The sequence below is a fragment of the Eptatretus burgeri genome, chromosome 11 (assembly GCF_056783735.1).
Source record: "Eptatretus burgeri isolate ZD-2024b chromosome 11, Ebu_testis_v1, whole genome shotgun sequence".
Lineage (NCBI taxonomy): Eukaryota > Metazoa > Chordata > Myxini > Myxiniformes > Myxinidae > Eptatretus > Eptatretus burgeri.
The window spans coordinates 25086506-25107919 of NC_140971.1; the positions used below are offsets into that span (position 1 = coordinate 25086506).

The window sequence follows — 21414 nt, forward strand, 5'->3', positions numbered from 1 at the left end:
GACTAATGCCGGGAACTAGTCACGGGTGGGCCTTTCGGCCTCACCACGATCGTGCCAATCGCCCCCCCGCGTGGGATAGGGTTGTTCGCCAAATTCGACCTACCTAAGTACCCACACGGAGGGTAGACCGGGCGATCGCACCTCGCTGCAGGTCGACTCCGGACACGGGCCACTGAAGCGACCCGTTCCGTACTATCGGGATAACCGAGCAGTGTTATATCGTCGACCTCGACGGTTCGATTAATTATCGGGCGTATTAAGCCCACTACCAACCCTTTACGTGAAGTAAGATGGGGATTCAATTAAAGAAAAGACGAAGCGAAACGGGAAAACAGTTCAACATGAGGCACATTTATTCCACGGTACACGGAAAGCACACATATACAATTACAACAATTATGCACCAAAAGCAATTGCAATGAAAGAAACACAACAATGCAGAGATACTACTGACTACGCGAGCACACGGCAACACTTAAACAGTTTTACTTTACAGACGGTGCCGACAACACATATACTCAAAAGCAAAAAAAAAAAGGGCCACCCTCAAGGAAAAGGGGGCAGACGGGCCTGTGGGCCGCGAGACCGGGTGGAGCCTACCCGTCTTGTGATGAGCCACAAATGTGGCGGCGGTGCCCCGACTCCGTGCTCCTCCGCGGGTTTCGTTAGCACTGCTTGGAATGGGGTGGGAACGGGGCCCCCTTTTCGCACTATCTCAGCGCGGGGAGGAAAAGGGGGGAATTGTTGATGCTCTGGGGAAAGAGGATAGCTGGCTTGCTTGGGTCCCGCGACGAGCGACTCCACTGCGACCTCAACCGCGCTCCCGGCTTCCCCTCTCTGCAGCTCCCCGACAGACTCTGAACCCCGACAAACTGACTCTCCTCCAGACTCGACTTGACTGCTGCTGCTGCCACACTTCTCCAACTCGCCTTGACTCTTCTCCAACTCCCTTTACCGAAAAACTCTCCCGCTGCCACACTTCTCCAACTCGCCTGAGCCCAAAACTCTGAATTCGCCCCATGCTCGGCGCTTTATAGTGGTGTAGGAGATCCCATATGCAAATTTCTGGATCAGAACGAGCTCGGAGGTGGAGCCACGCTCGCCCATTGGACGGAGAAAAAGGGGCGTGAATCTCCCCTGATCCTCGAATTTGCATATATCGATTCTACTCCGACGCGCCTGGAGGCGGGGCCAAACCACCCCGCGCTTGCCGATTGGACGGATCAGAAGTGGGCGTGTATCATTCCTGATCCGACTTCTCCTCGGAAAGGCCGCACTTTGTACCCGCGGCTCGGCGCGCGCCCTGTACGAGTCCAGGACAGCCTGACGCTCGGTGCCCACAAGCGGTACGGAAATGGCCACAGAAGGAGAGGCGAAGGTGGTGGAGGGTCTAAAGTGGCAGTCCCTGGCCACGGTGACGCTTGGCATGGCGGTGATGCGATGTTTGCGGGAGCGAGCTGTGAAGGTAAAGGTCGCGGCTGTTGGCGTTGTTGTTGTTGTGAAGTGGTGTTGCGGTTTGTGGTTGTTGTGTGATGGGGGTTTTATACGTGGTTGGTTCAAAATAAAGATAGAACAGAAAAACGGCCATCTTAAAGGGGCGCAGCCCGAATGAATCACATTTATTCCCTCTAAACAACGGGTTTGGGGCTAACTACACATGTACTTACAGAGATATCTCACCTACGGGACCTGAATGGTGGTTTGCAAATTTCATCAACCGTAACAATATATACATATATATATATATATATATATATATATATATATATATATATATATAAATAAATATAAATATATACATATATGTATATACATACATATATATACATATATTTTCACTCCTCCCATGCTCTTCCAGCTGAAGAAGCTGCAAAAAGCAACCATGAAAGGCGACCAAGGTAAGTCCTTTGCCGTTTCAAACTCTTCCCAGAGTTCCTCCACAGCCAAAATGACATTAACAAGTCATACTCACATGAGAATCCCAATGCTACACACCCCCTCAGCTGCCAGACCAGTTTTATCGCTTGCTGGCGAATCATGAAAAACATGGAATCGCAGCCAGAAAAACCAATCGGCCATGCAATTATCACACCTTGGTTTGCAACTGAACCCGCAGCTCCCTCGATCCATTCTCGAGGAGTACATTCTCCCTGCTGGTCATGGCAAGACGTCGTTGTATATTCTCGAGCTTGGTTTTCTGATGTGCCCTCTCCTCCACAAGTTCTTTCACCTGTCGTACCATGCACAGTCCAAATCATAGCCTTTAGTGACCCATTTCAAATACCCACGATGCCTCAGCAGGACTCAAAGTGCTGAACACTTTCCTCCAGTCAGGAGCGAACCATGCCAAAGCATATTACTTCATGTTTACCAATTGGAAAAAAATGCTCAGCACACCAAATCAACTAAATTCATCGCACAATAGAGACCATGATAAAGTCGGTCCGGGACGTGAAGCTCTGTATATTAAACATGACAATAAAAAGGCTTTTAATTATGCACATGCTGATTAGCACCAGGAGAACAGCGAGGAGATTTGAGTATTCTGAGCATCAAAGGTTGCATGTTGGTTAGCCGATAACTCACCGTCTGTTGCAGTTTACTTGTGACAGACTGGTGTGCACCCTCCTGTTGTTGTGCATCCATTATCCTATCACGCTGCTCCTGTGACAACCCTCGCTCAATCTCTGCATCATCCTCCCAGCAGGCCACCCTGTAAAGCAGGAAATTATGTCTCGTACTACAAAATGCATGGAAATTATGAAATCGCAGGTGAGTGATAAAGAACACGTGAAGCAAAAGGAATGATCCAGCAGATAATGGGTTAAATAATCTGATGTTGTGCCAGCGATGTGTTTTTGACAATAACCAAAGGACTAAGAAATAATAAAATTAATTAATAAAAATGTTGTTCGTCTTTCGGCTGTTCCTGTTAGGGGTTGCCACAGCGTATCATCCGTTATGATCTGCATACTGATTTGGCAGAGGTTTTACGCCGGATGCCCTTCCTGACGCAACCCTGGTCGCCTCTTACGACACAGGGATAAGGATTGGGTTTCGCCATGATTCCGGGATGCCCAACACCCTCTCATAGCGCGGCCCAGAGCAGAGCGCCCGTCCTCAAGCGATCCTCCAACCTAAGCCTCCGAGTAGCCGGATTACAGGCGCACGCCACTACGCCCGGTAAAATTAATTAATAAAAATGAAGGTTAAAAAAAGAAAATAAATAGATGAATAAATATTGATCAATAAATAAAGACAGATCAAGACTTCCCACAACTCTCCAAGACCCCTCCAGCACATAACACCAAACCAATACCCACCTCAAGAGATCTGAGAACACCTTAACCCACACAGGGTTCAGAAAAAGAGACACATGGGAAGGGTCTTTTGAACTCTTGCTTTGCGTTTCCAAGCGCGATCTACATTTCCAACGAGCTGCAATTTTGTCTGAATCTTGATCCGTCCCCGTGCTGAGAGCACGAGCGGCAAATTTGATTGGTCGAGATGGCGTAAAATGGTGTACCAATTCGTTAAAGTACTGCACAACTGGAGGTTTTTGGAAGCGCCTACATGATGATTTGTGTTCCACAGTGTTTAGTTCAAATATATAATTCAATTGGAACAAAATGAGGGTTTTGAAGGCTGTAGAGAAGCGAAAAAAAAATCCGGAAGTTCAACGTCCCTGATGCAGTGTCTTTGAAACCGCCTTATCACATTACACGAGATCTTCATGCCTGGTGTTGACTTAATGGTTAGGGTGGTGGGCTGGGGATCCTTGGATCCTGAGTTCAAATCCCACTCGGCTGTTGAATTTAATCCCAGGTGGGGTTGACTCGGCCTGTCATCCTTCCAAGGTCGGCAAAATGAGTATCAGCATGCTGGTATACTGCGTCGGAGTGGCGACCCGTCTAGGATTGTGCCCAAGAGCCAAGGAGACTGATTAGGCAGCATCAACACTGCACAGAGTGTACTCCCAATCTCCTCTCCTGTGTGTCCTTTATGACATCACTAAGAACAGGAAGTCTCCCATTTGGAATGATTTTCAATTCTGTTTGACTGCCAGACAGGCAGATGGTAAAAAAATTACCTTACTCGTCTGTGCACATGCACACTGGGGATGAGGTTTTTTTGTATACAAGGTTAAGGCTCGTGGAAGAGCTAGTACACTGAATGGATGAAGATGTAACATTAGAGAGAGGATGGGGGGGGGGGCACCAACAGCAGGGTTGAAGGACAAGATAGAGGGAGAATTGGACAAATAATGAGAGGTACGGGAGGATGTACGAGTGGGGAATATGTATGCAGAAGGAAATTCTCAGGAAGGAACAAGAATGACTGCACTGTGGTTATATCAGTTCCCCTTGACCCCCTCCCCACCCACAGGGAAGGGGGGAGGGGCTGGAGCAGTGAAGGAAAGGAGTATTATGCTGCTGTCAGGAGTGGGTGTTTTCCAAATCTATAATTAGCCATAAATACGTGTAAACATCCTCAAATTTTTGTTTGTTTTTTAACAATATGTCAATGCAAAAGCTCTGACTATTATGGAGGTAAACAAAATAGTCATTGGTGAATGAGCGTTACGTACAGCCATTGGAAACACCACCACCCCCCAAACCCTTCTGTCACGGTCCAGAACATTTGGACATACACTGCCCCATCCTACCCCAGACACCTCAAGCATGACGTCATGTTTTGAACGGCCCCTGTGCATGCGCAAATTACGGGCAGACGTGGTGACCTTTCTTTCGCACTTTTAGTTTACTGAACATTTATTTTTATGAAGAACAAATAAATCATACCCAAAAGTTGATGGGGAAGATTATCAAAATAACACGTCAACCGAGGCGACTAACTTTTGCACAGTGGTGGTGCAGTTTATCATGAGTGAAGCACATTTTATTCAGTTGTGGAAGAGGTAACAAAAGACACATGCAGACCGCATCATGAGTCACGAAGCCGATGGAAATCAGATGAAGTTTAACAAGATTACATTACCACAGGAACCGGCTTTTAGGGAGGCACGTACTGTGCATGCTAATGTACTCGATTAATTCTGAGGAATAATTTTTATTCGACATATGATTAGATTTTTCAGGGTCACATCATGAGTAACACGACCCAAACAAAGCCAATGGAAATCCGACGCAACAAACCAAGGCAGTGTATAAATCAGCAGAGACCTACAGGCCTGATGTCTTAGGCCCACCAGAAAACCAAGATGGCGGCCATATTACTTTGCCTGCCGTCAAGCGACAAATGTGGGTGGGGTCCGGCAGCTGTCCGACCAATGGGTGCACATTTCAAAAACCAACCCCCAACAAGAAGAACCACAAGTAGCTCTTGTCGACCAACCACTGGAAGTTTATTTAAGGAGGTGGCTTTGGGGGCTTGGGTGGGGTGGTAGACACAATCATGGTTTTTGATGGGGAAGAACCACTGTCATGAAGACTTAGAGGGAGGAATGAGATTGAAGAGAATGTGGAAGTTGATTATATAAGCGGGAAAGAGAGGAACAAATGAGTGCACGTGAGCAGCGATTCTGGATTTTGGGAGCTTCATGAGAAGGGGGTTTATGGAAGACTGCGTGCACCCTGAAGAAAACTATGGGTTGGGGGGACAAAGCATGGATAGAGCAAAGACAAAGCAAGACCAGAAAGGAGATGGTGGAAGACAGGGACCACCGACCCGTCTGTGGGTGTGTGATCGGCCTCAAATTCATCGTGGAAGATTTCCATTGATCTTGAAGGCCTTGGTTTCCATAGCATCAAGTTGAGCAAGGTGCAAGGCAGGGGAGCCAGCTCAGAGAAAACAGTACTTTATCAAGCTACAGATGAAGGCCTTGTAGTTGGTGGATAGGAGTTGAGGTGTGCCAAAACAAGACTTTGTATGATGGCGGATGTCCAGTTGGTGACTGGCTTGGGAGGTCAACTCTGAAATGTGTTTTGCCCAGGAAAGATCATGGCTCATAGTGAGACCCAGAAGTTTCAGGAAATGAACTTCCCATAAGGGTTGTTAAAGTAAATGGGATGGTTTGCCAGATGGTCATTTTGGAGAGAGAGAGAGAAAGATTTGTCAGGATTGAAAGACATATTCCAAGTGTTTGACCAGCTTATGATTATGTCAAGGTCTAAATAGAGAGAAGAGGCTGCAGCCTGCCTGCCTGTCTGTCAGATGAGGGGTATCACGTGAAGAGGGTGAAGACGTCAGCAAATACCGTAGGTAGAGAGGCTTTTCCAGAGTCAAATAGATCATTCATAAAGATTAGGAAGAGGACTGGGCCCAGAGTACTGCCTTGTGTCACTCCAGCCTTGACAGGGAGAGATGAAATAACTCAGTTGAGAATCACACACTGGCTATGAGAGTACAGGAAGTCAGTAAGCCATGTGTGGAGTTGGCCTTGGATGTAATGCCATAGACAGACAGGTTGGAGAGTAAGGCATGATGTCAAACTATCAAAAGCACGAGATATGTCTGGAGAAAGGGTCCTGATCTCATGTCTGACATTGAGGGCCTCCATCCGTTGTTGGAGCAACATGCATATTGGAGAGTGACCAGGTCTGAATCTGTGTTGGTGATCTGCGATGAGTTTGTTGGAGAAAAGGAAGGATTTCATATCATCTGTGATGATGGATTCAATGACCTTGCTAATGATTGGAAGTAAGCTGATTGGTCTGTAGTTGAGGGGATCAGTTTTTGCAACTTTTTTATGTAATGCAGTGATGTTGGCTGATTTCCAAGCAGATGGAAGATGACCTTGCACAAATGACAGGGTGAAAATGGCAGAGAGACGATGTGTAAGAGCAACAGAGCAGATTTTTAGAACATATGCATATGTACACATATGCATATGTGAACCGAAGTCATCGGGTCCAGTTACAGAATCAGAGTTGAGGGTTGACAGAAACTTCTCTACCTTCTCAGGTGCAAAAGTCACAGATTCTAGGAGCAGTTGGGTATGACTGGGTCGGATGGGTACAGAGAGTGAACCCTTGGGGGACACAAAATTTTTAAGCAAACAGAGAATCAAGGCATTCAACCTTCTCATGAGCGGAGTTGGCTCTGGTGCTATTTGAACAGGGGGAAGGGAAGGAAGGGGAATATACTCCAAAGACAGACTTAACAAGGCACCACCAGGTTTCAGAGGAGGGAGACTGGTTTGAAAGTTCATTATTGAGGTTGAACAGATGTTGTTTTCTGGCTCTCCTGAGAGTGGACACACTTGTTGTGGACTTTTTGGAAAGCACTGAGATTGCCTTCAGTCATCAGGTTTGCTTTCTAGGAAGAGAAGGTAAGCAGTTTCACAGCAACTGCCTCACCACACGATTCAGTGTACCATGGGTGGGAAGAATGGAAGGACAACTGAAGATGAGATGGGATGAATTTGTGAGAGACAGAGAGACAGAGAGACAGAGAGACAGAGAGACAGAGAGACAGAGAGACAGAGAGACAGAGAGACAGAGAGACAGAGAGACAGAGAGACAGAGAGACAGAGAGACAGAGACAGAGAGACAGAGACAGAGAGACAGAGACAGAGAGACAGAGAAAGAGAGACAGAGAAAGAGACAGAGACAGAGACAGAGAGACAGAGAAAGAGACAGAGAGACAGAGAGACAGAGAGACAGAGAGACAGAGAGACAGAGAGACAGAGAGACAGAGAGACAGAGAGACAGAGAGACAGAGAGACAGAGAGAGAGAGAGACAGAGAGCAGTTTCTGTGAAATAATTCTCAGGCTGAATTACCATCAGGGGCAGTAGAGATGGGAGACCAGATCTGAAGAGAGATGACTGCTTGCAGTCCCCGACAATCTGTTTGAGTGAAAAGCCAGACTCACCGGCATTGAAGCAGCTCTGAGAATAGCCAGAGAGATGTTAACTTTCACAAGCACATGATCAGATGAACAAATTCGAGCAGAAGAAGACGAGGAGACATCTGCAGGGAAGTTTGTTATCACCAAGTCCAAAAGGGAGGATTTGCCATTGGGAGAAATCCACGTTGGAAAGTTCACAGATCGATTCAGTCCCATGTAGTCACAGAAGTCCTTTGCAGAAGTGCCATGACTGATGAGGGAGGTCCAAACATCCAGCTAAGTTGCATGGTGACAATTTAAATTGCCACATCTGAGGAAGAGAGAGTTGGGATGAGTGGTTAATAGTTGAGAGGAGAGGAGAGGAGAGGAGAGGGATCACTGTTTGGAGAATGGAACAATACGGATGAACAAGAAGTCGGAGCAGAGGGGAAGTTGCAGCCAGCGGTACTCCTGGAGGTTGGCAGGTGTAAGATCAGTCCAAGAGTAATGAGAAATTGAGTTATTGATGTAAATTGCAACTCTGCCACTGGGGCAAGGATCAGGCTATTAAAATTGGAGGACTCAATAGCCAGGGAGTGACACTAAGGAGTCAGGGGGAGTGGAAAGAGGATATGCAGTGGAGGGATACCAAATTCCAAATTTCCATGTTGGACAAATGGAGATACAGATCATGGAATGGGATGCAATAATTTTGATTGAACTCACAGAGAAAAGGTGGTGCTGTACATGCAGGAGGAGGGTTGGTGGACCAAGAGCTCAGTTGACAAGCTGTTTTCAAAATAATATTTATGAAGAAGGAGAAATTGATTGTGGTGAAGAACGCGTGGAGTTCTGATTTTTAAATCAGGAAAGTGAAGCATTTAAATTTGTTTTTTAACCGTTTGAACCCTCGCAGCTGTTTTAACTGACCGCTATTCAAACCTTCAAGTACCCGAGTGGCCGCATTTTTCTTCAGGGAGCCCAGGGTGGGAGAGCCGAAAGTTCAAGGAGCTCATGGTTCAAAGGATTAAACATTCCATACAATTTCCCAAACTCAGAGCCAGAGCACCGCCAAACTGCAGGTTCATGTTCCGATTCGTGTTCAAAATATAAATTTTAATTAAAACTCGGTGATACCTCGATCATGGACTGACATCTCCAGACAGAGGGAACCAATTGCTAAACCCCACTTTGCACACAAGGAAATCAGCTCATATTACTCTCCTCTTCCCTTCCCTTCCACACGTTCTCTTGTGCTGTCAAACCACTTCCCATATGTGTGCAATTCCACATTGTTTCAAGACATATAACAGTGTCATGACCACCACTGCACAAATCATCCCGTGTCTAATGGCAGTGCTCCACTGCAAAATGCAGTGCCGTTCACATTTTGTCTCAACTTGCTCATAATTAAAAGCCAAACATTCTGAGGTACTGCCACCAAGTGTGGTGAGAAGAGGTACCCGTTTCAAATGCCAGTTGTGTTATGTTTGTGGTTTCAAAACAAATTTACATAAGATTGTGGTGTGAGGAAGACCTGCTCTGGAGCTCAGCAAGCTGTCTATCTTTGGCTTCCAGTGCTCTCTGCTGTTCTTGGATGATGTTGAGTTGCCTTGAGAGCTCTCCAGTGGTACTCTGGCATACACACAGTAACTATCAATACCTCCAACACCTGCCTACTCATACACACAAAGTGGAGCCATCGTGGAGAGAGATGACAATCATGCAGGTGAAGATGCAAATTTCCCAAAAATTAGCAGAATGGGTTTAAGTGTGATGATAAAAGGAAAATGTAGCCAATTAAGTTTGATTGATAGTTAACTTCAAAAGTAAAGTTTTAAGCATACAGCACAATGCATTGCTTTAACCCTTAAATAGGAAATGTATTAGAATACAACATGATTATTACATCTATGTGCTCAAACATGTATCTATTTTGAGTGGATATATATAATATTGATTTATTTACTGATGTATTCCATTTGCATTTTAAATGACCTTGTATCTCTTTACTGCATTGGAAGGTCACCAGTCTGCCAAGTAAAACACCCCTCTTCCCCAAAACAGATTAGCCTTCCAAATAATCTTCAATCTCTCTTCAGCAGAGAGAATTATCGATTATTCTATTTAGCTTATTAATATTAAGGGATTGTCAAATATAAATAATTATATATTGGCATCTGAAGGTCTGGCTGGAAGCTGGAGTCGAACATAAATGTAATGCGTGTAGGTAATGTCCAGATGTCTGTTTGAACGCCCATAAACTTCAGATTGTAAATTGTACTTCAAGCCCTTTGAATTGAATTTGAATGACCGCTAACAAAACAGGCGATGAGTGATCTTTCAACCGAGCCCCAAAACGTCAGCCTTCTCTCTCCAAAATGACCAGACATCATTCCATCATCTCACCCTCCCCAGCTTTGCTTATTACACTGAACAACAAATTTCAAAAATTTTTTTTTACTGGAGATGTGTAAAGTGATTAAGACTAATTTGGGTACGCTGATTTCAAAAATCATAACCGTTTTGCTGTATCACGTCAGGATTTTCAGGAACAGAAATATTCCCATTGCCTAGAAGTCAGGATTTCAATGAAATTTACATATGTCTTTAACATGTCTATTTCGTACAATTGTTGTTAACTTGTGTTATATTTCTTTCTTTCAGATAAAGATGAGTAGGCGTTCCTGTACCAATCATCCTGACAACTTCTGTTATGTCTGTGGTCGGTATACCAAAAAAGATCAACAGCGAAGTATATCTACAGCAGTGAAAATGAAGGCCGCCTACTTTCACTACTTCGGGTGTAAGGTGGGGGACCAAGAACAGAGCTGGGCACCACACATCTGCTGCACAAGTTGTCACACAACCTTGACTCAGTGGTTGGTGGGCAAGCGCGCGAGCATGCCATTTGCGGTGCCCATGATATGGCGTGAGCCGCAGAATCATCATGATGATTGTTATTTCTGCTGCACAAGCATCGCCGGCTTCAACAAGAAGAATAAAGGTCACATCAAGTACGCTGACTGCGTCTCTGCTCGTAAACCTGTGCCTCATTATGACGAGAACCCCGTTCCAACACTTCCAGCTGATCAGAACATAGCTGTAAGCAGTGGTGAAGAGGATGGTGATGATGAACCTTTTGAACCCGACACTCAAGAATCACACCTTCTGAACCAGGGAGACTTAAATGATCTTGTAAGAGATCTCTCGCTGTCAAAGGCGAAGGCAGAGCTGCTTGGATCAAGGCTGCAGCAGTGGAATCTACTTGAACCTAACACCAAGATATCCTTGTTCAGAGCACGTCACAGAGACATGGCTGAGTTCTTTGAGATGGAAGACACGATGACATTCTGCAGTGACATCAACGGTCTGTTGAAAGAACTTGGGTGTGATCACGATCCTGCAGACTGGCGCCTCTTCATCGACTCGGGGAAGAACAGCTTGAAGGCTGTTTTGCTCCACAATGGCAACGAGAAACCATCAGTCCCACTGGCTCACGCGTTCGGCATGACAGAGACCTATGAGACTATGCGGCAGCTGCTTGATTCCATCAAGTACAATGACTTCAACTGGCACATCTGCGGAGACTTGAAAGTGGTGGCGCAGTTGTTAGGGCTGCAGTCAGGCTACACGAAATACATGTGCTTCCTTTGTCTCTGGGATAGCAGAGACGACAAGAATCACTGGACGAAGAAAGACTGGGAAGAGCGAAAAGAGCATGTACCTGGTCGACACAACGTGAAGCATGTCGCCCTTGTCGACCCAGCCAAGGTTTTCCTTCCACCACTCCACATAAAGCTCGGCTTGATGAAAAGTTTTGTACGGGCAATGGATCTGAATGGGCGTGGGTTTTTATACCTCAAGGAAAAGTTTGGCAACACCTTGTCGGAGGCCAAGATCAAGGCTGGTGTCTTTGTTGGACCGCAAATCCGACAGATTATGAAGGACGAAACTTTTCCGACAACTCTAAACCCCAAAGAGCTGGCAGCGTGGAGGAGCTTCAAAGCTGTGACGGACAACTTCTTGGGGAACGAGCGCGCAGACAACTATGAAGAAATAGTGCAGCAGCTGCTGGAGTCCTTCAGGAAACTTGGCTCCAGGATTTCCCTGAAAATCCATTTCCTACACCAGCACCTGAACTTCTTCCCTGACAACTTGGGAGCAGTCTCGGACGAGCACGGCGAGCGATTCCACCAAGAGATTTCACTCATGGAGACGCGTTACCAAGGGCGGCATAACCCGAACATGATGGGCGATTTCTGCTGGTTCCTGCATCGTGAAACTGACACAGAGCAGGACAAACGCAAAGCCAAATGCCTAAAGCATTTTTAATTACATTCTAGTGGAGTTTTTCTGTAATTTCTATAATTTTGAAGCATTCATGATGAAATAAATGAATAAATTAATTTTTGTAAATTTCATTGAAATCCTGACTTCTAGGCAATGGGAATATTTCTGTTACTGAAAATCCTGACGTGATACAGCAAAACGGTTATGATTTTTGAAATCAGCGTACCCAAATTAGTCTAAATCACTTTACACATCTCCAGTAAAAAATTTTTGTTGTTCAGTGTTATATAAGGAACTCAAAAATCCATGCACCATAAGAATCAGAGGACAGTGTATTGCTTGCTTGTGTTTTTGAATCTCCTCTGGTTCTCCATACGCAGATGTATTAAATAAATCGTTCAAATGTACAAGAGGAATTGAGTATTCTTCAACACAGGGAAAAACACAAAAGAGAGGATACAAAGACAGCCACTGGATTGCTTGAAAGGCAATCTACGATGTCTTGAAGTTTTCCCTTTAATTGACTGTCACAAAACATCTTCAGCAAACATGAAAAACCAGGAGCAACGAGAGATCGCAGACCCTTATGAGGACTTGTCTTGTACGTTGCATTGAGCAATTAATACATCATAATACCCAATTAGTACTTAATTAAAAGACTCACGTTACAATGGAGGTAATTGACAGACGTACTCACGTAACAATAGCAGGTAATTAACAGATGTACTCACGTTATAATGGCAGGTAATTCATAGACGAACTCATGTTACAATGGTCGGTAATTAATAGACGTACTCACGTTATAATGGAAGGTAATTAACAGACGAACTCACGTTACAATAGTAGGTAATTAATAGACGTACTCACGTTACAATGGAAGGTAATTTAGAGTCGCACTCACCTTATAATGGCAGGCAATGAACAGATGTACTCACGTTATAATGGTGGGAATTTAGAGATGCACTCACCTTATAATGGCAGGAAATTAAGACACACTCACGTTATAATGGTAGTTAATTTAGAGACGCACTCACATTACAATGGAAGGTAATTTAGAGACACACTCACTTTATAATGGGAGGTAATGAACAGACGAACTCACGTTATAATGGTAGGTAATTAATAGACGTCCTGACGTTACAAATGGAGGTAATTAACAGACGTACTCACATTACAATGGCAGGTAATTAATAGATGGACTCACGTTACAATGGAAGGTAATTTAGAGGCGTACTCACCTTATAATGGCAGGTAATTAATAGATGTCCTGACGTTACAATGGGAGGTAATTAATAGACGTACTAACGTTACAATGGGAGGTAATTAATAGACGTACTAACGTTACAATGGGAGATAATTACGAGACGTACTCACATTACAATGGCAGGTAATTAACAGACGTACTCACGTTATAATGGTGGGAATTTAGAGACGCACTCACCTGATAATGACAGGGAATGAATAGACGTACTCACGTTACAATGGTAGGTAATTAATAGACGTACTCACGTAACAATGGAAGGTAATTTTGAGACGTACTCACGTTACAATAGAAGGTAATTTTGAGACGCACTCACATGACAATAGAAGGTAATTTTGAGACGCACTCACATGACAATGGCAAGAAATTAATGGATGCACTCACATGACAATGGAAGGTAATTAATAGACGTACTCACGTTGCAATGGCAGGTAATTAATCGACGTAATTACATTACAATGGTAGGTAATTAATAGACGTACTCACGTTACAATGAGAGGTAATTAATAAATGTACTCACATTACAATGGAAAGTAATTAATAGACGTACTCACGTTACAATGAGAGGTAATTAATAAATGTACTCACGTTACAATGGAAAGTAATTAAGAGACGTACTCACGTTACAATGGTAGGTAATTAATAGACGTACTCACGTTATAATGGAAGGTAATTTGGAGACGCACTCACATTACAATGGAAGGCAATTAATAGACGGACTCACGTTACAATGGTAGGTAATTAACAGACGTACTCATGTTACAATAATAGGTAATTAGACGTACTCACGTTACAATGGAAGGTAATTAATAGACGTACTCACATTACAATTGGAGGTAATTTTGAGACGTACTCACCGTATAATAGCAGGTAATTTAGAGACGCACTCACCTTATCATGGCAGGTAATTAATAGACGTACTCACGTTACAATGGAAGGAAATTAATAGACGTACTCACGTTACAATGGAAGGTAATTTAGAGAGCACTCACCTTATCATGGCATGTAATTAATAGACGTACTCACGTTACAATGGTAGGAAATGAATAGACGTACTCACATTTCAATGGTAGGTAATTAATAGACGCACTCACGTTACAATAAAAGGTAATTTTGAGACGCACTCAAATTACAATGGCAGGAAATTAATGGATGCACTCACATTACAATGGGAGGTAATTAATAGACGTATTCATGTTGCAATGGTAAGTAATTAATAGACGTACTCACGTTACAATGGGAGGTAATTAACAGACATACTCACGTTACAATGGAAGGCAATTTTGAGACGTACTCACCTTATAATGTCAGGTAATGAAGAGACGTACTGACGTTACAATGGTAGGGAATTAATAGACGCACTCACGTTGCAATGGAAGGTCATTAATAGATGTACTCACGTTATAATGGAAGGTAATTTGGAGACACACTCACATTACAATGGTAGGTAATTAACAGACATACGTTACAATGGAAGGCAATTTTGAGACGTACTCACCTTATAATGTCAGGTAATGATGAGACGTACTCACCTTATAATGTCAGGTAATGAAGAGACGTACTGACGTTACAATGGTAGGTAATAAACAGACGTACTCACGTTACAATGGTAGGTAATAAACAGACGTACTCACGTTACAATGGTAGGTAATAAACAGACGTACTCACGTTACAATGGTAGGTAATAAACAGACGTACTCACGTTACAATGGTAGGTAATTAACAGATATACTCACGTTACAATGGAAGGCAATTTTAAGACGTACTCACCTTATAATGGCAGGTAATGAAGAGACGTACTCACGTTACAATGGCAGGTAATTATCAGACGTACTCACATGACAATGGCAGGTAATTAATAGATGTACTCACGTTACAATGGAAGGTAATTTAGAGACACCTCACCTTATAATAGCAGGTAATTAACAGACGCAGCCACATTACAATGGATGGTAAATAATCGACGTACTCACGTTACAATGGCAGGTAATTAACAGACGTACTCACGTGACAATGGAAGATAATTAATAGATGTACTCACGTTACAATGGAAGGTAATTTAGAGACGTACTCACCTTATAATGGCAGGTAATTAATAGACGTACTGATGTTACAATGGGAGGTAATTACCATACGTACTCACATAACAATGGCAGGTAATTAACAGACATACTCACGTTATAATGGTGGGAATTTAGAGACGCACTCACCCGATAATGACAGGGAATGAATAGACGTACTCACGTTATAATGGTAGGCAATTTAGAGACGCCTCACCTTGTTATGGCAGGTAATTAATCGACGTTCTGACGGTACAATGGAAGATAATTAACAGACGTACTCACGTTACAATGGAAGGTAATTTAGAGACGCACTCACCATTCATGGCAGGTAATGAAGAGACGCACTCACCTTATAATGGCAGATAATTTAGAGACGCACTCACCTTATAATGGCAGGAAATGAAGAGACGCACTCACTTTGTAATGGCAGGTAATTAATAGATGTACTCACGTTACAAAGGTAGGTAATTAAGACGTACTCACGTGACAATGGTCGGTAATTAACAGAGGTACTCAGGTTACAATGGCAGGTAATTAAAAGACGTACTCACGTGACAATGGAAGGAATTAAGACGTACTCACGTGACAATGGAAGGTAATTAATAGACGTACTCACCTTATAATGGCAGGTAATTAATAGATGTCCTGACATTACAATGGTAGGTAATTAACAGACGTACTCACGTTACAATGGTAGGTAATTAGACGTACTCACGTTACAATGGAAGGTAATTTAGAGATGTACTCACGTTGCAATAGTAGGTAATTAATCAACGTACTCACGTTACAATGGAAGGTAACTTTGAGATGTACTCACATTACAATGGTAGGAAATTAAGAGACGTACTCACGTCACAATGGAAGGTAATTTTGAGACGCACTCACCTTATAATAGCAGGTAATTGAGAGACGCTTTCACCTTATCATGGCAGGTAATTAATAGACGTACTCACGTTACAATAGAAGGTAATTTTGAGACGCACTCACATTACAATGGCAGGAAATTAATAGATACACTCACATTACAATGGTAGGTAATTAATAGACGTACTCACGTTGCAATGGCAGGTAATTAATCGACGTAATTACGTTACAATGGTAGGTAATTAATAAATGTACTCACGTTACAATGGAAAGTAATTAAGACGTACTCACGTTACAATGACAGGTAATTAATAAATGTACTCACGTTACAATGGAAAGTAATTAATAGACGTACTCACGTTGCAATGGTAGGTAATTAATAAATGTACTCACGTTACAATGGAAAGTAATTAATAGACGTACTCACGTTACAATTGTAGGTAATTAATAGACGTACTCACGTTACAATGAGAGGTAATTAACAGACGTACTCATGTGACAATGGAAGGTAATTAACAGACGTACTCACGTTACAATGGGAGGTAATTAACAGACGTACTCATGTGACAATGGAAGGTAATTAACAGACGTACTCACGTTACAATGGGAGGTAATTAACAGACGTACTCACGTTACAATGGAAGGTAATTAACAGACGTACTCACGTTACAATGGAAGGTAATTTAGAGACGTACTCACGTAACAATAGCAGGTAATTAACAGATGTACTCGCATTACAATGGTAGGTAATTAATAGACGCACTCACTTTGCAATGGCAGCTAATTAATAGCTGCTAATTAATAGCAATTAATACTGTTGCGAATTCGCGCCCGCCGGTGTGCGAACGGCCACGTAACTCGAATCGCGGCACATCGCCCACCGGACGGACAATTCTGTCGTGACCCTCTCGGACTAACGCCGGGAGCTCGTCACGGGTGGGCCTTTCGGCCTCACCACGATAGTGCCAATCGGCCCCCCGCGTGGGAGAGGGTTGTTCGCCAAACTCGACCTACCAAAGTACCCACGCGGAGGGTAGACCGGGCGATCGCACCTCGCCGCAGGTCGACTCCGGACACGGGCCACTTAAGTGACCCGTTCCGTACTATCGGGATAACCGAGCGGTGTTATCGTCGGCCTCAACGGTACTCATGTTACAATGGAAGGTAATTTAGAGATGCACTCACCTTATAATGGCAGGTAATTAATAGAAGTACTCACGTTACAAGGCAAGGTAATTACTCGACGTACTCACGTTGCAATGGTTGGTAATTAATAGACGTACTCACGTTATAATGTTGGGTAATTTAGAGACGCACTCACATTACAATGGAAGGTAATTAATAGACGTACTCACGTTACAATGGCAGGTAATTAGTAGACGTACTCAGGTTACAATGGAAGGTAATATAGACGTACTCACGTTACAATGGCAGGTAATTAATAGATGTACTCATGCAATTATGGCCGGTAATTTAGAGACGCACTCACATTACAATGGACGGTAATTAATAGATGTACTCACGTAATTATGGCCGGTAATTTAGAGATGCACTCACCTTGTAATGGCAGGTAATTTAGAGACGCAATCACCATATAATGGCAGGTAATTTAGAGACGCACTCACCTTTCATGGCAGGTTATTAACAGACGTAATCACGTTATAATGGCAGGTAATTAATAGATGTACTCACGTAATTATGGCCGGTAATTTAGAGACGCACTCACCTTATAAAGGCCCGTAATTTAGAGACGCACTCACGTTATAATGGCAGGTAATTAATAGATGTACTCACGTAATTATGGCCGGTAATTTAGAGACGCACTCACATTACAATGGAAGGTAATTAATTGACACACTCACCTTATTATGGCAGGTAATTAATAGAAGTACTCACGTTATAATGGCCCGTAATTTAGAGACGCACTCACCTGAGAATGGCAGGTAATTCATCGACGTACTCACGTTACAATGGAAGGTAATTTAGAGACACACTCAACTTATAATGGCAGGTAATTAACAGACCTACTCACGTTATAATGGTAGGTAATTTCGAGACGCACTCACATTACAATGGAAGGTAATTAATAGACGTGCTCACGTTACAATGGCATGGAATTAACAGACGTACTCACATTATAATGGGAGGTAACTTGGAGATGCACTTACATTATAATGGCAGGTAATTAATAGACGTACTCACGTTATAATGGCAGGTAATTGAGACGCACTCACGTTACAATGGAAGGTAATTTCGAGACATACTCACGTTACAATGGTAGGTAATTAATAGACGTACTGACGTTACAATGGCAGGTAATTAGTCGACATACTCACGTTACAATGGCAAGTAATTTAGAGACGCACTCACGTTATAATGGAAGGTAGTTTAGAGACGCACTCACTTTATAATGGCAGTTAATTAATAGACGTACTCATGTTACAATGGAAGGTAATTTAGAGATGCACTCACCTTATAATGGCAGGTAATTAATAGAAGTACTCACGTTACAAGGCAAGGTAATTACTCGACGTACTCACGTTGCAATGGTTGGTAATTAATAGACGTACTCACGTTATAATGTTGGGTAATTTAGAGACGCACTCACATTACAATGGAAGGTAATTAATAGACGTACTCACGTTACAATGGCAGGTAATTAATAGACGTACTCACGTTATAATGGAAAGTAATTTAGAGACGCACTCACGTGACAATGGAAGGTAATTAATAGACGACTCACGTTACAATGGTAGGTAATTAATAGACGTACTCACGTTGCAATGGCAGGTAATTAACAGACGTACTCACGTTATAATGGTACGTAATTTAGAGACGCACTCACATTACAATGGAAGGTAATTAAATCGATGTACTCACATTATAATGGCAGGTAATTAATAGACGTACTCACGTTACAATGGGAGGTAATTAATAGACGCACTCACCTTATAATGGCAGGCAATGAACAGACGTACTCACGTTACAATGGTGGGAATTTAGAGATGCATTCACCTTATAATGGCAGGTAATTAACAGACATACTCGCATTATAATGGGAGGTAATTTAGAGACGCACTCACCTTATAATGGCAGGTAATTTTGAGACGCACTCACCTTATAATGGCAGGTAATTTTGAGACGCACTCACCTTATAATGGCAGGTAATTTTGAGACGCACTCACCTTATAATGGCAGGTAATTTTGAGACGCACTCACCTTATAATGGCAGGTAATTTTGAGACGCACTCACCTTATAATGGCAGGTAATTTTGAGACGCACTCACCTTATAATGGCAGGTAATTTTGAGACGCACTCACCTTATAATGGCAGGTAATTTAGAGACACACTCACCTTATAATGGCAGGTAATTAACAGACGTACTCACGTTATAATGGTCGGTAATTTATAGACGCACTCACATTACAATGGAAGGTAATTAATAGACATACTCACGTTACAATGGCAGGTAATTAATAGACGTACTCACGTTCCAATGGAAGGTAATTTAGAGACGTACTCACCTTATCATGGCAGGCAATTAATACTGTTGCGAATTTGCGCCCGCCGGCGTGCCAACGGCCACGTAACTCGAATCGCGGCACATCGCCCACCGGACGGACAATTCTGTCGTGACCCTCTCGGACTAACGCCGGGAGCTCGTCACGGGTGGGCCTTTCGGCCTCACCACGATCGTGCCAATCGGCCCCCCACGTGGGAGAGGGTTGTTCGCCAAACTCGACCTACCAAAGTACCCACGCGGAGGGTAGACCGGGCGATCGCACCTCGCCGCAGGTCGACTCCGGACACGGGCCACTTAAGCGACCCGTTCCGTACTATCGGGATAACCGAGCGGTGTTATAGTCGGCCTCGACGGTTCCGATTAATTATCTTAATCTTGATTAATCTTGGTTCCCAAGACCAACCCTTTACGTGAAGCAAGATGGAGATTCAATTAAAGAAAAGACGAAACGAAACGGGAAAACAGTTCAACATAATGCACATTTAATCCGCGACATGGAGAGCACACATATACAATTACAACAATTATGTACCCACAGCAATTGCAACAAAAGAAACACAACAATGCAGATCTACAACCGACTACGCGTGCACACGGCAACACTTAAGCAGTTTCACTTTACAGACGGTGCCAACAACACATTTACTCAAAAGCAAAAGAAAAGGGCCCCCCTCAAAGACAAGGGGGCAGACTGGGCCTGTGGGCCAATATTTGCGCGGGACCTGAAAGAGCGTTCAGGTCCGCGAGACCGGGTGGATCCCACCTGTGTCTTTGTGATGAGCCGCCAATGTGGTGGCGCGGCGGCGCCCCGACTCCGTGCTCCTTCGCGGGTTTCGTTGGCACTGTTTGGAGTGGGGTGGGAATGGGGCCCCCCTTTTCGCACTATCTCAGCGCAGGGGGGAAAAAGGGGGGAATTGTTGATGCTCTGGGGAAGGAGGATAGCTGGCTTGCTTGGGTCCCGCGACGAGCGATTCCACTGCGAGCTCGTCGCCGACCGCTGTCTTCCTTGCCTCGGACCCGAGCTATTCGGTCTCTTCCGCCATTCTCCTCAGCCGACTGCAGCAAACCACCTGTACGCCCTCGCCTCACTCCCCGCTCCTCCAAGGCCGACTCTGCGCTCAAACCGACTCGACCGCGCTCCAGGCTTCCTCTCTCTGCAGCGCTCCAACAGACTGCGAGCTCCACTCGGCTCTCCGACCTCTCCAGACTGACTTCTCAAACTGACTGCTCTGCCACACTCTGCTCTCCAAAACTGACCCTTCCGAGCCCGACTCGACCCTGCGCTCGGCACTTTATAGGCCGGCAGGAGAACCCATATGCAAATTTCTGGATCAGAACGAGCTCGGGGGTGGAGCCACGCTCGCCCATTGGATGGAGAAAAAGGGGCGTGAGTCTCCCCTGATCCGAGAATTTGCAGATCGCGATTCTACACCGACGCGCCTGGAGGCGGGGCCAAACCGCCCCGTGCTTGCTGATTGAACGGATCAGAAGTGGGCGTGTATCATTCCTGATCCGAATTCTCCTCGGAAAGGCCGCACTTTGCACGAGTCCAGGACAGCCTGACGCTTGGTGCTCACAAGTGGTGCGGGAATGGCGGTAGAAGGAGGAGAGGTGAAGGT

The 21414-nt window shown here is 44.1% G+C and overlaps 1 protein-coding gene across 4 annotated transcripts in view; it reads right to left on the reverse strand.

Annotated features, from left to right (window-relative positions):
* The window catches only part of CNTLN (centlein), a 77689-nt gene that overhangs the window by 22848 nt on the left and 33427 nt on the right, over nt 1-21414 (reverse strand). For all 4 annotated transcript variants that reach the window (XR_015049152.1, XM_085845599.1, XM_085845597.1 and 1 more), the window contains 3 exons: nt 9328-9425; nt 2587-2713; nt 2093-2230 (listed from right to left, as the gene is read on the reverse strand). Coding sequence is in view for 3 of the 4 variants with exons in the window: in XM_085845599.1 (XP_085701725.1) it covers nt 2093-2230; nt 2587-2713; nt 9328-9425 (363 nt within the window). In the remaining variant the exon portion in view is untranslated. The remainder of the gene's footprint in view (nt 1-2092; nt 2231-2586; nt 2714-9327; nt 9426-21414) is intronic.